The sequence below is a fragment of the Montipora foliosa genome, chromosome 6 (genome assembly GCF_036669935.1).
Source record: "Montipora foliosa isolate CH-2021 chromosome 6, ASM3666993v2, whole genome shotgun sequence".
NCBI classification, from domain to species: Eukaryota; Metazoa; Cnidaria; class Anthozoa; order Scleractinia; family Acroporidae; genus Montipora; species Montipora foliosa.
In genome coordinates this window covers 36,046,825-36,064,324 of record NC_090874.1, presented here as the reverse complement: position 1 = coordinate 36,064,324, position 17,500 = coordinate 36,046,825, and the positions used below count along the sequence as shown (strand labels likewise).

The 17,500-nt window shown below is 38.4% G+C and overlaps 1 protein-coding gene and 1 pseudogene across 1 annotated transcript; both read right to left on the bottom strand.

Annotated features, from left to right (window-relative positions):
• The window catches only part of LOC138008657 (uncharacterized), a 482,701-nt pseudogene that overhangs the window by 143,374 nt on the left and 321,827 nt on the right, over positions 1 to 17,500 (bottom strand).
• On the bottom strand, positions 9,473 to 10,165 carry LOC138005477 (neuropeptide FF receptor 1-like). Its single transcript, XM_068851697.1, has one exon. It carries the CDS (start codon positions 10,163 to 10,165, stop codon positions 9,473 to 9,475), a length of 693 nt encoding a protein of 230 aa, XP_068707798.1.

Here is a 17,500-nt window from a genome sequence, read left to right as displayed (position 1 = left end):
GACAAAGGTGAATGGAAAGAAAATATAAACTGTGATTGGCTATGTAGCAGTGCCCGCAGTTCAACAATTATTCAACAATTCAATTCCGTGCTTCTCGCATGGATTGATTTTCTACGGTAACACAGACACTCTTGGGGCTTCTGATAAAAAGAAACTGATCCGTTCTTCTGATATTTTAAGATTGCGCGCATGCTGCAAAGGCTCGTTTTGTCTGTTGTTTCCAGGACGGCTGTCCACTTTCACACTAACTCAGGATTCCTTGAAGCGTAACACAGTATGACAAAACTCATAGCTGTTTAAAAATATCATAAAAATAGGTCAAATATGGAGGATTCGCTCTGTTGCCTTATGTTATCTTGGTGAAACCCAACTTACAAATGGAACACCGAACTCTCGATGTTGGTTTTCAAACAGAATTTCTGACTGTTGTCGTTATAGATCCAATGTAAGCATTGAAATCCACACGGTTGTTTGTAACCTTAAAGAAAGCAACGCCTCATATGATTACCACCAAGGTTATTTGAGAAGGACGGTATATTAAACTTGGCCGTTGCTCGATAAAATGCAAAAATATGACTGATCGAGTCACCATGGTGAGCAATTGGTCATTATGACATGATTTCGATAAAGATATATCTATCATTCGATGAGAAGGAGAAAACGGTGTTTTTAGCCTCCAAGTTTTGATCCCATTAAAGACAAATGACAAAACTTCTTTGAGATTTGCTCGTTTGCGTTTCCTTTACTTTTAAGGTAAGCTGCAGGTCAATCCCGTTGCGTCACAGTTCGTTCATTTGATTTCTCGTATTTTTAGTGATTTACCAAAACAATTGATATCTGCTCTACCACATACCGAAGTCAATTTTGGTCGAGAGAAAAAAAAATGAGAAAATGAACGAATTTCCACCGTTATTTTATCAATGTAGCCACAAGCGATATGACGCATCGTGTTATATAAAGTATAGGAAATCTTATGAACGCGAGAGTATTTCGTAATTTATGGACACGAGTGATGTTTTGAAAGTTCTCAAATTTGAGAACTTTCAAAACATTACGAGCAGGTTCGTACGAATTTTTATTTATTGTCTACTCAACAAAATCGCTCCATCGCTTTATTTCCATAGTAACCTCCGTATTGCACTCTATACCCTCTTTTGCACTCTGTAACCTATTTATGCATTCGTCATTGACCAATCAGAAACGCGATATTTTGTCGAGTATGTAATAAGGATGATTGTATTGCAGCTAAAAACCGAACCAAAGGAAGCCGAAAACAGTTTGAACTTAATTAATCAGAGACGTTTTCAAAAAAGACTGCAAGACTTAAAATTGAAAAATGCAAATTTCCACAGACCTCGTTTATACCCTGCGGTGTAAGAGTTAAGAGTTGACTGCCGTAGCAGCAGTAAGAATCTTAAGACTTAAAACGGCTTCCGTAAGCGGGGAAGCACCAGGGGAAGCACCCAACGACCGATTTGTTGTAAAATGTATTATTATACCCCAGTTAATGAAAATAAATGTTATTAAGGCATTTTCAGGTGTTTTTCAGTGTTGCTGGGAAAACATTATCTGTTCCTTTTTCCCAGCAAGACACACAAGAAATTTCCCAGCCAGCTAGATAAAATTGGTTGATTTCCCAGCCAGGTGATCAAATTTATTTCCCAGCCAGGAATTCCGCGCGGTTTCAAATCCCTCGATCCGAAACGACCAAACAAAAGCGACAAAACCGGGACAAGACAGTTTTTTTCCGCAAGCGCAATCACTCTGACCAGCCGTCGTATGTCTGTGACTACTCTCTGGGAGAGGAAAGGGTCCTTTTTTTTTTTTTTTAGTTGTCCTCAGTCTTCAAAGTTTCTACAGCCAGCTCGGGTTGAAATGCTAGAAAAAGTCAGTAATTCCCAGGCAAAACCTCTATCAATAACAAAATTTCCCAGCCAGCTCATCGAAACACCTGTATTTTTTCCAGCCAGCAAGATTCCTCTGGGGAACAGATAATGTGAGGAACAGATTCGTTGCGTGCCCCTGAAGCACAAATCCGAGTTTTCAAATTGCCACTATAAGACGCGCTAGAGTAAGGGGCCTAAAAGAAAACCGATGAAGTTAGCAAAGAATTAAGCTTGCCCTTCCTTCCATCTGCCTAAAATGATTAAACTTTAAAGCGTTCATGTCCCTAAACGGCCAAAAATAACGAAACCTCCCTACTGTTAAGGTGCTTCCTCGATACTATCCTGGCTAAAAAAGGTTGTTAAATTGTAAAGTGCCATGTCTTTCGCCATCTAAAAACTGACCTTGTACAACGAAAACGAAACTGAGCTTGGACAAAGGAGATGAAGTTTCTCGCCTGTAAGAAATTCTTTTTCCTGTGTCGGATTTGGAAATTATTCGCTCAAGTCTTTGAGCGTGCTACGCCTACAAGAACGCAAACAGATAAGAGTAATAAACAAAACAATGGCTCCGCAACTACGTTTTCACTAAATTGTAATGGCTACGAGAGAGATACAAGGTTTCCAGGTTAGGTTATCATCTAGAAGGGCACTAAGTGAAAAAGGATAGGCTTCGCGTTTATGATCGCTTCATAATCAGTCATCAAAGCTATGTTTTTGCCAAGCTATGAATACCAAGCAAGTTGGCAATTAGCTATCAGGTAAGAAGGGTCTCTGTGAGAAGTAAACAAGTTTGTATCATCAGCAAAATTGTGAAGAATACTAATAATAATAATAATAATGGACCCTATATTTCGTGTCAAGTGTATTTTAGTCCCGAAGAACTTGGTATGTACTTTAAGTAGGGTTATTAAAGTGTATCATAAAGCGCATAAATTATATAAAAGAGGTATATCAGCAACCTTCATGCAGGGGGTAATAGAAATGTGTAGATTTCAAGTTATCCGGTGGGCACAGTAGAATAGGTAATTAACCTGCAATCGCGTCGAAGTGGATGTAACGCAAATGGCGTTTGAGCGGATCTTTAAACAAAGTATACCCTTTTGTAGCTCACGTATGGAACGTCGATTCGATAAACAAGACAGGCAGTGAAAAATAAATATCTGGAATCTTCAAAGCGACAATTTATGGACTTCAACAACAATTGCATCTTTCGATCGACCGTCGTAAGCTTTATTTTTAAATATTTTACAAACTGTGGTGTTGTGCACAACACTGAGACCAAATGGCAAATTGTGTGGATATGGGTTTAACAGACTCATTGAAAGGAATCGAACACCTTGAATCCATCTCCGATCTCTGTTGTCTGGATTTATATTTATTTGTACTCAACTTTACTCAGCCTTCAGGTAAAAAACAATTGGAAATTTGACTAATTGTTGTTCGTCAAGAATTATTTGAAAGAAAGCCTGCTGTCCATTTTGCTTCATTATCCAAGGAAAGGGTCCTTCAGCAACGGGTTTGATACTAAACACTGGTGGGAAATTTATCTAGTGTCACGGCTTGTTTGCACGTAATAAAATGGGAAGTTTTTTTCTCCCTTCTAACAGCTGGTTTTTTTTTGTCTTTTTAAGGGGTGACTCGAAAACACTGGCCCCCCGTCCATGGACTACTCAAACGGACTACCCCAAAAATACTTTAAATGAGTACTATTGGTCGTAAGGAACGTCACAATCAGTGCTAATCCTAAACATCCATTTTAAATAGTGTTGGTCAACAGTATTTAAGGTAATTCCCTTGAAAATGACGTACATGGACTATCCAGAATTTTGTCAAACTTGACACAATTGATATTCATGCACAGGACATTTAAAAAATGCAATAAAAAGTTGGGGTCACCGTGCTTGTTTTCGTGCTGCATACCCTTTATTCTAAGTGTTTTTTTACCGAATTACGTGAAAAGAGTTCGAAACTTGATCAACCAGAAAAATTGTTGTTATCTTGCGTAATTTCAAATTACTCGATCTTGCAAAGAAATGTAAGCAACTTGGACCGCTACATCATCACCTCACACTCGGTGTCTCGCTCCTAATGCAGTTTTCACGTCACTTATAGCTAAATACCTCAACTTCTACAATCCAACTTTTTTTTCTCCTTAAAATATGTTTTCAGTGTACCTATTCGCCTTTGTCACAGGGCGGCCATATTGTCCCGGGAGACCAAAAAAGCTTAGTGTTACCACGCCAAGCCTCACCCCCATGGTTTTCACTGCGAGGTTTGACGTGGTGAAACAAAGCTTTTTTGGTCTCCCGGGACAATATGGCCGCCGTGTGACAAAGGCGAATTCCGAATACAGGACACCATCAAAAAGGAGGGGTCACTGTGCTCGTTCAGGAGAAAATAGCCATTCCTTGACAGACGAAGCTTGGCCATTTTATCAATGTGCGCGAGCTAATGCGCGTGCCTATGACGCAAGAGATTTTGCGTAGTAGGGTTGCACAATGCAAAACCAGGGAATCACCTTAAGTCTAAGCACCCATTTTACAAAGGTTAGCTTTCAATAATTGTTGTGCTGGCTGATTGCCTCATGTAAGGGAAGTGAATGAAACTGGTATACACTTATTGAAAGCTAACCTTTTTAAAATGGGTGCTGTCAACCAACGCTCTTTAAAATCGATGTTTAGGCTTAGCACTAATTGTCAAGTAGTTCACGACCAATAGTACTCTCTTGAAATAGTACTGGTCAGTGTTTTCAGGTCACCCCCTTTTTAAGTGTGTCTTTGTGAATTGATGGTGTTGCAAATTATTCGAAATCAAGCAATTTGATAACCGAGTTTTTTTCAAAGATGACAAGAATTTTAGCCATTCTGCATTTCAAGTGTTCTTTCATGGAAATGATTAATAGGAAGCCATAGTTGTTTTCATTAATGTGAGAGGAATTTTGTTCTTTCATGTAAATGATTAATATGTAGCCATATAGTTTTGCACGTCAGAAAATATTTGTTTAAGAATTCTGGTGTAAAATGTTTAAAAGTTTATCGTTTAATATTTATTTGGGAAACCAACAATATTTCTTTAAGCTTAGCTCCTGTGCATTTAGGAGAATTTTGCGTTCTTGAGCAAATTTAATTTATGCAACAGTTATTTACAAACAAGGAGCTACTCAAAGGGAACTTCCACTAAAACAAAAAAATTATAACCATAAACCACGGAACATAATGTTTACAATTACAATTGTTCAAACAAAAACGCTTGTTGTAATTTTGGCTTTCAAATTTCCCGGGCGCCACCATCTTGAATAATTGTGACGTATCGGGGTTGCCTTATTGTTCCAGAACAAACGTTCTTAGGGTAACCACGATACGTCACAATTATTCAAGATGGCGGTGCCCGGGAAATTTGAAAGCCAAAATTATAACAAGCATTTTTGTTTGAACAATTTTAATTGTAAACATTATGTTCTGTTGTTTAAAGTTATTTTGTTGTTTTAGTGGAGCTTCCCTTCAAAAAAGAAATATTTAGTGTTTCGTTTCTGGAATGGTAAGGGCGGGAGAAGAGAAAAACAGTTTGGAAAATGTTTTCTTGCTGCATTTTTCGCTGGTTTCAATCCAGTTTGACGTATATAATGATAGCTGTGGTCCACACTGGCGGCTACGCAAATATTCAAGTCAAGCATCGGAGTGATATTTACTTAAAGCTGTGTTTATTTTTAATTTGCTTAGAGCTGCTTTTTTCGCTGCATTGCAATTTTTGGTATAAGACTTATCTTTAGAAGCTCTGATAAGGTTACACTTGCCTGGAGGACCTATAACTAGAACAGAAACAAAAGGAGAGCGAAAGAGAACGACAACGATAATCAGAATACCGGTAATAGCTCATACTTGTTGGAAGAAGTTACTCCTCAAATTCTTTCCTTGGGCACTAAACCGTTTGTTATTTTCAAAAAGTGGTTTAATCGGTTTTTCCTTTGTTCAGGAATGAAAATCGAATTTTTTTTGTCAACTGGAAGTAAAAAAACAATCATCTGTTCTCTTTTGGACATAAAGAAAAAGTTGATTTGTTTGTTTGTTTTGCTCTATAATGCGATCGAACAACTTGAATACTTTTTAATCCGTTTGCCCAACTGGTTTCCTATGTGCCTCGACAGAGACAAGAAAACTTTGCTCTTATGTTATAAACACGTAATCGCAATGAGCTCTCGTAAAATTAGGGGAAAATTTCACTAACTTGTGTTTTCAGAGGTTTGTTTAAAACACCTAAACGTTATTTAAGTGTTTGAGTGTTGTTGTGGCTGAGGGTGTGCTTCTTTTCCTTTAAAACTCATAGAGTTCAAGAAAAATTCATTGCCAAACTGGTGAATTGCAAAGTAAATTTCACTCGAAAAACCGATATCGTACTCATCGCTTCGTGATTCATGCGATATCGGTTTTTAGCGTAAAATTTACCGTGGAATTAACCACTTAGGCAATGAACTTTTCTATAGAAGAAAGCAAAGAAAATCATTTAATTATTAAAGCAGCAGCAGCTGGAAACATCAAAACGCGGACAATTCGAAACCTTTTACTTTCGCTAACCCTACAGGCAGTAAGAATAAGGGAGCTCCGCTATTAGGCTTGGCTAAATCTATATATTTGATAGATGTTTAGATGTTTGGGTATTCACAGTTTCAGCAGTGTCCGTTTGAGAGCGCGCAGAAGCAAGACTTTCCGGTCACATCCGATTAGATTGAGAGAAGAGCATAAAGAGATTTAGCGCGTGAAATGCGAAAAGAATAATGATTTCCTATCCAGAAGAGGAGAAACTACAATTGTTGAATGTAAGCTGCCCTCGATAGTTCCCAAATTTGGGGTTGTTACTTCGATTAACACTGCTGTTAGTTTTTCACACGCTTTCACTGCGACATAAATTTCGAATTTTGTAGTGTCTTAGGTCTCATGTTTCTTGCGTGTTGTACTCAAATCATCATTTTTTTCCCTTTAAGAGTAACTTAATTATATCTAGCCCTCACAGCACAAGTCACTCCTTTTATTATCTGGAAAGGAAGAGATCATCTCACACGAATCAAAATGTAAGGAATCACTGGACATCTCGGAGATTAAAGTAAGTTGAAAATTGTCCAGTTTAGTGTACATCGTTTGGTTAAAGTACCTTTATTTGTTCTTCATTCGATTTTCGTTTGTCGCGTGATTCGCCTTAGATCAGAGTTTAGTAGTTTTCTGTTTATTGTATGTTCAAGCCATAATCCTGGACAAAATTGTTGACACTCTCTCTATTCGTGTCTCCATAGCAAAAAAAAATGTCTGGCATTTACGAACCCCCTACCCCCCCCCCCCCTCCCCCAAAGCAATGTGTTTTGATACCAAGGCTATTTGCGCTTCTTGTAAACAACTTTGCTTTGGGTCTGGAAGGGGGAGCGGGTATTTTAGACCTTTTATTGTAGTTATTGTCTAATGGTCTAAACTTGAGGTATGTCTCAACTACTTTTGTCCAAGGTTGTGGTTTGAACCACATACGAAGACGGAAGAATACACAAGAACACTCAGCCACAGGGCTTAATTAAGGAATTCACGTTCATAAACTTCTATTTCCTGTTTTGAGTCGAAGAATTCAAGTTTTTTATTTCTACAACAAGTTACAGGAAATTCGGAAATAAACTGTGCGTATTGAAATATTAGTCTCTGTTCGATTACACTGTGGCTCACGAATATAACACTACCTCGTCCCCTACAAACACATCCATATGCTATATTGTGCCTTTCCATAGTATTCACGATAAAAATAGGCCAGACAAATCTCAAACTACTCGAAAAAAAAAGCAAAGAAAACAGTCGAGAATCAAGAAATCACACAGTCCTTCGATGAGAAATGCTAAACTCTTGTTTTGACCCGAAAGCCTCGTTTTCGCACCTTCTGAAACTAACACCGCTAAGACGCAAACTCTAGTTTGATTTGGCCACTACACCTCACTGTGTAAATAGTTTATCCTGAAGTCATAATAGATACGTTGCGTTTCTGAGGAAAGGAAACAACACTAAGTAGTGTTTCGTTTCCGGACTGAGCAGATCTGGGTATGATGTGAAATATGGCGCATTCGAGCTTGATCCCGTGGCCTGCTTCTTCCATTGTACGAGTTTCCAGAAATACCTGTTGGGTTCCTAGGCTTTTTTCTTTGTTATTTTCGGATTGGCTCAGCCACCATTACTCCTGGGAGAATCAAGTTCCCGCGCCTTCAATACCGCCCAACTCAGTGCCAACTGTTTTGTTGTAACATGCACTACAGGCAACCCGGTTTACGCCTACGGGGGTCGTCACGTAGGTTCGACTCCTGCAAAGGGGTTCCAATTACCTCCGAGTCAACATCGAAAAGGTAAGTCTCTTTATTATTGCTGTAAACAGTTAGTTCGCTCTTGGACTAAAAGGGACTCCTCCTGATGTTTATATGAGCATTAACCGTGCTCCTCCAGCTCGGCTCAGGTTGGCTGTGATTGTCAAATTGCGCTGGCGTTTCAATTTTCACTATTCCCAGTTGAGAATTTGCGGATCAAGGATGGCACAGTAGGTTAGTGCGCGGTCTTGGTGCAAGAGGTCCTCAGTTCGATTCACGGATCTCACATCCTTTTTTCGACTTCTTTCCTGTCAATGTTGCTCAAGTAGCTTTAAATATTCGTAAACCGGAGCACTGATGGAGAGGGGGAAGTAAAATGAGCGCACCGTCGGCCTCAGGTTTGTTAGTTGAATAACTAGAGAGATTAAGCACCGCGTATTTTTTTCCCGCAAACGGCGGGGAGGGTCACGTGACCTGACATTTCCCGCGTTTGCCGTTTGCTGGCCGCCGTTTCTACTCAAGGAGGACATTTTTCCCGTTTGTAGGGAAGGCCAAAACGTGAGTATTTGTAGCCCATTTTTACCAACTATTTCTCCATTTTGATCACTTGCTTTTATAGCTAAGCTTCGTTTATCATCCTACTTCTACATGAACTGCTTATAAAGCTAAAAGAGTTTCAAATTCAAGCGGAAAATACATAACTTCTCTGTATCCATTTTTTCTAATCGCAGTGAATGGCGACCGAGAACATTTGCCTTAGGAAAATATTAAGAAATATGGGCCTGAACTGTACTGAACTGTAACTGTATTTCAGTTAATATTTTAAACAATAAGTTGAAAAACTTTCTCTTTGAACGAACATTTAGTTAATACCGTGTCGTCGGGAAGCTTAAACAGACGAACATCGCGGGCCGAACGGCAAACAACAAACGGCTAGCCGACGTTCAGCGTTCGCCGTTTGCGCGGTGCTTAATCTAACTACTGTTACGAGTTATCGACGCTAAATATAGTTGCTTTACTTAACTTCACTTTTTGCTATTTCAAAAGTGGTCACTTGTACTACTGTTACCCAGGGCTTGAGGATCCAGAGATGCTGTCATGCGTGGTTCAGTTATCTTATGACACCTGATTAGCGCGGCATTCCGAAACTCTTGCATTCTTAAGGTATAAACTATAGGCTTTACAAAGGAATTGGCGTAGAACAAGACAATTACGGAATGGCGGATATTAAATAAGGCCTTTGTGGATAGTGTGTTGAATCCTATTACACCGAGGACAGCGTAGAAAAAATGGGAAGAATGGAGAGTATGCTGAGAGCAGTGACAACGAATAACGTGGCTGTCAATTTCCTGTCGGAGGCCCCTGCCCCAGATTGCTGTGGAGGGACATTTCTTTTTACGTTAAAGATAATAATCATATAGGATGCTATGACGGTCGAAAGGACAATTATCATAAGTGAAGCCCAAACGATTTTGTAGGCTTTTATGTCAGTAAGAGATAGCGCAGCCGCTGCAGACGACAGGACAAGAGCTGATAGCCAAATGCAAACAACGGTCTTTAAATAGATCCAGTTCGTCAGTCGAGAATGTCTGAAAGGAAATAAAGTTGCATGAAGGCGTTCCAACGACAGCAAGGCAAGATTAAGCAGAGAGCAATTTCCAAAAAATTCATCAAAGTACATGACTGTGAACTTTTTCCAACTGAATCCACTTTCAGGTTTAAAGGTTAGCGTATGGTAAATATGCATGGGCCCTGACACAGCTCCCACCAGCAAATCAGCCACAGCCAGGTTTATGATCAGGTACGTAGTGCACTTGCGTAGATGGTGATTTCTTGCAAAGGTGATGATAGTGAAGCCGTTTATTAGAAATATGATGACAAATTCAGGGATGTAAACTGCAAGCCACATGGTTTTCAACCTTGTCGAACGATCATATGTTCCTGTTTCATTCGGCATTCTCAAGCTAAGGCAGATTCAAATTGTCTGGCGTTGTCTCTTGTCTGTTCTAATAAGTTGACAAATCAAAAGATTAAATTTGCTGATAAAGAAAATCTCCCTTTTGTAGCCGGGGCGGGAAATTTCAATTGGTTTTATCGACACGAGTGACTGGGGTCTTTTAAGAACAGTTACTGCGACGGCAACGTTCCATCCAGTTTACGTCGTACAATGTGGATGGAATTAAAATAAATTGGTGCGAGTGGTTTCAGAGTAAAAATAGAGACTACAGGGTTCACATTTTTACGCTCACGTTGTCGTCAAAACCTCAAAATTGGTGTTACGAAGTGTACCCCAAAAATATGTGCTAAAATGCGTGCTGCAAGTGCAACACGATTATTTTTTGTGGCGTTGCCGTTGACGTGGCAGCTGGAAATTTGCGCTTATCTACAAATCCAGGAAACTTGTTTTATTTTAGTTCATTTTTCGCGTGTTTTCTACAGATATCTATCTAGCAAATTGTCAAAAGCGAGAGACACTGAGCTGGAATGGTACGGTGGCCCACAAGTGCCATGCTGGAAATTAAAGAGTTGCAGCTAATAAAGTAAAGTTGCTGCATATTAAAAAAGGTGCTGCAAATGAAATAAAGTTGCTGCAAATTTAAAATAGTTGTTGCAAATTAAAACATCAAGAGTATGCGCGCGCACTGAAGGAAGGACAGGTACAAAACACAGGTCACAGGTCCCAAGTCACGGGTCATTGTTTTATCAATACAAAAACAACCCTAACTGTTTACAAATGCTAACATTAGGCCTAATCAGGCCTAAGGTTAGCTTTAATGGATATTTAGGATACTCTCTGTATTGTTAAACAATGACCTGTGACCCGTGTTTTGTACCTGCCCTTCCTTCAGAGCGCGCGCACACTTTTGATGTTTTAATTTGCAGCAACGTTCTTTTAATTGCAGCAACTCGTTTTGAAAATTTGTAGAAACTACTGAGAATTTAATTGCGACAACTTTATTTTATTTATAGCTTGTCCCTTGTGGGCCACCGTAGGAATGAGAGATATTGCATGGGTTTATAATAAGCAATATTTTAAGGAGGCTCTGAATCTTCTCCATTTCACTTTTCAGCAATAATTTATGGAGGTCACCGAGTTCGTTATCACGACGCCACCTATATTTACTGGGTTGCCAAACCCAGTCGGAATCTGCGTTTTATTTCGCCGCTTTTTTATTATTTTATTTAAGTAGTGTCTTTGTGGGTAGAGTCATCTGCGCGTATTTTTGCTAGGCTTCAGAGGGTAAAAGAAATGGGTATCTGGTGGACACGGTAGAATATTTAATTAACCTGCAATGGCATCGAAAGTCATTGTAACTCGAATGTCGTTTTAGTGGATCTTTAGGGAAAATATACCCCTATGGATCTCTAGAATGGAACTTCAATTGGATTAACAAGACAGGCGGGGAAAAAAGCAGGACTGGGTTGCTTAAAGCACGGTTAGCGCTAACCAGCGTTAAATACCTTGGAAACTTATAAGTTTTGATACTTGTTAACCAACGGTTAGCGCTAACCAGGCTTCGAGCAACTGGCCCCTGGAATCTTAAAAGCGACGAGTAATGGTCTTCGACAACAATTGCATCTTTCTCCGTAGGATATCACAAAGTGAGCTTTATTTCTAATATTATTTTACAAACTGTGCTGTTATGTACAACACTGAAACCAAATGGCAAATTCTGTATGGGTGTAAAAGGAATCAAACGCCATCAGAAGGCATCACAGTGTTTACTGAAGTTGCAACCCAGTTCTGGCAATTTACATTTAATTTGTACTCCACTCTGCACAGTTTTCAGTTAAAAAAATAATTGAAAATGTGATAGTGAAGAAGTACTGGAAAGAAAGCTTGTTGTCTATTTTGTGCTTTGTTATTCACGGAAAAGGTTCTTTTTTATGTGGAATATTTTTCGTACTTTAATATTATTTGTCAAAAATTTGCATAATAAGCTTGAAATTAAACACACTCAAAAAATTTAGACGAATTTACCTCTTCGTCAAGTTATCGTTAACATTGTACTTTCTTCAGGTAGTAAAAAAAATTGAAATTTGGCTAATTCTTGTTGGTCAAGAATTATTTGAAAGAAAGCTTCTTGTCCACTTTTTGCCTCATTACTGAAAGAAATTGTTCTTCAGTGAAGGGATGGATCAACATTGCTCCAGACAAGATTGCTTCCCGACCCAACAGACCAAATGTAAATATTCAGTTAAATATTACAACAAAATAAAAAAAGGAAAGACGGAAGTGTCTTAGCTAAAACGTACGTTGTTAAACTCTGAAAGCCACGAACGATTAACATTCTTCCCTGTAGTTCATTCAATGTAAACAAGAACCTTGCAAAAGGTGATCACGTGCACCCTTGTGGTTGCCTAGCATGTGGTCAATTTCTTCCTTTTGACATAACATCGTGACCTTCCCTTGATTCATAGAAGTCAGAGACGAGACTGCAGAAATTTTAGTGTCCCTTAGAAAGTGGTGACCTTTTTATTGACTGCTTTGAGTTCGTTTGTTATGCCTCAGATACTGGAAAAGTATTGACTCCATGCAATTGTCAATGCAAATATCAAAATAAACGATCTTTTTTATGCCACCGTATGTGGATTAAAAGCCATTTTTACTTGGGTTAACGAGAGTAAATTTTTGCTGTTTTTAATATTGCTGGTGTTTTTTTTTTCTGCTGGAACAGATCAAGTACCATCCGCAAAATCCGCAAAAATTAAACTCTGCAAAATAAAAGTGCTAACCCGGTAACTCCCAGCTTTTGCGATACTATTTGCAGCAAACGTAAAACAGAAAAAATTGACCTGTCATCAGATTAGACTGAAAAGAAGAGGAATTATGAAGCGGAAACAACATGTTCAGTCCTTAGTGTGTTTGCTTAGTGCAAACATGCATGCATGACATGCATGAAAGCGTCCGTCAGAGCAATTTGCAGTTAGTTTTTTTGCGATCATTTCACTTAATGGGGCTATGTCTCGTTATTTTAGGGTGTTGCGGGGAAATCTTTAGTTAATCACGAATTAACTCGAAATGGTAATAAGGAATTCCTTTACAGATAAAATTATCGATACATCACAAACTAAATGATTCTGAGAAAAAAGACGACCTTTATCTAGGCGATTTCTCATAAACTTAAAAAACGTCGTGCCGACCTTTCTCAAGATTACCCAAATGTAATGCACCTATCAATGTTAAGGCCGAGTCCATTTATGTTCATCCATGCTTCTCTTTCCTTTTGCGGTATGTTTCATTCTACTTTTTGAGAATCATGGAATTATATCATTTTGCGTGACATAGCCCCTTTAAAGAAGAAACGAGTGAGTTTCACTCACGAGCGTGTCTTTTTATCTATGAACTGAATTTATTACCAAAGCTTAAAAAAATAAAAGACCTCAAATTGGGACAGGACATTACAAAATAATTAAACGTGTGAACGTGTGAGGCAAAGAGCCTTTGCTGGCACTACGTCTGGGTGACCTCTCAAATGGTCTTAATGACCCCACAACTTGAAAAAAATAACTGGAACGCTGCAGTTCAATACTACCCGAACTCAGTGGCTTCTGTTTTTGTGTAACAAGTACAACAGGCCACCTAGTGTACGCTCTCGGAGCGTCTAGTCTCACATGTGAAAGATAAATGCAATATCCTCACTGCATGCGGTAGAGGTATGATTTTTTTTTTCCAAAAAGGAAAATCCTAGTATTTCATCAGTATGTATACAATAATGAGTTTTTGCATAGAAAATAGTTATATTGTTTTCCTGGTGAAGACGAATGCTAAGTATATACCACACAAAATGAATAACTAACACACTAAATACCGTTCATTACGTATTGACAAAATCAAATGATTCCGACCAAGGGAGCCTACATTTGGCATCCATTTCATCGGAGGTGAATAATAATCAGTTTCTAATCACCTCACAGTCAGCAGAGTAAAACGTACAACTGAGGTGTTGTATATACTAACAAAAGAAATAACGATTTTCGATTTTCTTCCATGGAGACCACTTGTGATGCGATGCTTAACGCTATGAGGCTGGATGCGACAGATGTCTTGGAGTATTTTGCTAAGAATATCCACTTTATTTCCGAAATCGGTAACACTTTGTCTAGTAAAGTTAAAAGCTGACAGTGATGAAAGTTATGACCAAATAAATTAAAATCTTTTTCTTTGAGCGGCGTTTTAAGGCTTTCGATCAGAGGTCTTTCCACCTGCCTCGTGCTGAAAAACAACTCTCTGTCCTTTCTCCAGGTCAGAGCTCAAATGTAGAATCCAATTTTTTGACATCATAGAGAATAGCATATAAAATATGAATATCCTGATACTCGTTTGGAAACTCTTATGTCCGATAAGGTGACGTCTTTTATGGAAACGTTGCCACTCCACTAAGTTTATCGTTCCTCCTTTCTTTTTTTCGGTGACCGGAATTTTATGGATTAAATTTAAGCCAAATCGTCTCTAAATTTCGGATGCATCGATCTATTAAGCCGAAGTCACAGGCCCTTTATCTCAAACAAAAAATTATTTTATCCAGGATATTCAGACGAAAAATATAGTCAACTTACTGGTTGTTTTCTTGACTACAAATTTCCCCGTGAAAAGTTTCCTTCATTCTTACCCTTTTTTTTTTTGCGACAATGTCATTGTAAATTTGCATAAAATGACAACCACTTTTCTTTTACAAATTAGTTGGCAAGTCTACTTTTTTTTGCCCTTTCAATTAAGTTTACATCGGGCCATCAAAGTTAAATATAATCGAAAAACTCCACCCCACACTGTCTGTCATTCATCTCTCTGCATTCAGGAAGACTTGAAAGGTGGACAAACCTTACCTTTACAGCTCAGTTGGTCGACCATGTCTTCCTTTTACTTTAATTTTGAGCCTTGTATTTATAATAATTATTTTTTGTAAAAGAAAAAGAAAAGGAAGAAAGTAACTTCATTTACGTGTCAAGTCTAGTAGTGGTGGAGTACTAATTGGGGACACTGTAAACTGAACTCAACAAATTAACGCGAATTGTGGCTTCCCCGTACGCACACCTGGCGTCCCGAGGAGTTTCAACAAATCCAGACGTCGTTGTTATTCGCAAGATAAAACAAATTATTTATTTGAGAGCTTGAGATAACACCTTAGTACCGTTTAACGGCGGCTCGAACACTACACAGAACACATCACACATGTGAAGTGTAAAGCAACATGGCGGGAAGCACTACTTCCCGACGCGGTTACCTAGATAATTGGCGAAAAGCGCAGACACTTAATTCATTACTGTGGTACTGCAGTAACATGGCTCTCCAACTGTGTTTACAGTTGCAAAATATGAAAACTTTGAACTTGCATGTAAATATTACATTTTAATTTACTAAGTTCGAGCCCAAGTAGACTTTCCCCAAAAGATATAGTAAATATTTGTTCAAACGTTAAACACCAACGGTGAGGTTTTTCCTTGGACGAACCCATTTGTGTCTATTTTGTGTTTTATTTCGTCGTTATTTTATTATTTTATTTAAGTAGTGTCTTTGTGGGTAGAGTCATCTGCGCGTATTTTTGCTAGGCTTCAGAGGGTAAAAGAAATGGGTATCTGGTGGACACGGTAGAATATTTAATTAACCTGCAATGGCATCGAAAGTCATTGTAACTCGAATGTCGTTTTAGTGGATCTTTAGGGAAAATATACCCCTATGGATCTCTAGAATGGAACTTCAATTGGATTAACAAGACAGGCGGGGAAAAAAGCAGGACTGGGTTGCTTAAAGCACGGTTAGCGCTAACCAGCGTTAAATACCTTGGAAACTTATAAGTTTTGATACTTGTTAACCAACGGTTAGCGCTAACCAGGCTTCGAGCAACTGGCCCCTGGAATCTTAAAAGCGACGAGTAATGGTCTTCGACAACAATTGCATCTTTCTCCGTAGGATATCACAAAGTGAGCTTTATTTCTAATATTATTTTACAAACTGTGCTGTTATGTACAACACTGAAACCAAATGGCAAATTCTGTATGGGTGTAAAAGGAATCAAACGCCTTCAGAAGGCATCACAGTGTTTACTGAAGTTGCAACCCAGTTCTGGCAATTACATTTAATTTGTACTCCACTCTGCACAGTTTTCAGGTAAAAGAATAATTGAAAATGTGATAGTGAAGAAGTATTGGAAAGAAAGCTTGTTGTCTATTTTGTGCTTTGTTATTCACGGAAAAGGTTCTTTTTTATGTGGAATATTTTTCGTACTTTAATATTATTTGTCAAAAATTTGCATAATAAGCTTGAAATAAACACACTCAAAAAATTTAGACGAATTTACCTCTTCGTCAAGTTATCGTTAACATTGTACTTTCTTCAGGTAATAAAAAAAATTTGAAATTTGGCTAATTCTTGTTGGTCAAGAATTATTTGAAAGAAAGCTTCTTGTCCATTTTTTGCCTCATTACTGAGAGAAATTGTTCTTCAGTGAAGGGATGGATCAACATTGCTCCAGACAAGATTGCTTCCCGACCCAACAGACCAAATGTAAATATTCAGTTAAATATTACAACAAAATAAAAAAAGGAAAGACGGAAGTGTCTTAGCTAAAACGTACGTTGTTAAACTCTGAAAGCCACGAACGATTAACATTCTTCCCTGTAGTTCATTCAATGTAAACAAGAACCTTGACAAAAGGTGATCACGTGCACCCTTGTGGTTGCCTAGCATGTGGTCAATTTCTTCCTTTTGACATAACATCGTGAGTTCCCTTGATTCATAGACGTCAGAGACGAGACTGCAGAAATTTTAGTGTCCCTTAGAAAGTGGTGACCTTTTTATTGACTGCTTTGAGTTCGTTTGTTATGCCTCAGATACTGGAAAAGTATTGACTCCATGCAATTGTCAATGCAAATATCAAAATAAACGATCTTTTTTATGCCACCGTATGTGGATTAAAAGCCATTTTTACTTGGGTTAACGAGAGTAAATTTTTGCTCTTTTTAATATTGCTGGTGTTTTTTTTTTCTGCTGGAACAGATCAAGTACCATCCGCAAAATCCGCAAAAATTAAACTCCGCAAAATAAAAGTGCTAACCCGGCAACTCCCAGCTTTTGCGATACTATTTGCTGCAAACGTAAAACAAAAAAAATTGACCTGTCATCAGATTAGACTGAAAAGAAGAGGAATTATGAAGCGGAAACAACATGTTCAGTCCTTAGTGGTCGTTTTCTTGACTGCAAATTTCCCCCGTGAAAAGTTTCCTTCATTCTTACCCTTTTTTTTTTTTTTTGCGACAATGTCATTGTAAATTTGCATAAAATGACAACCAC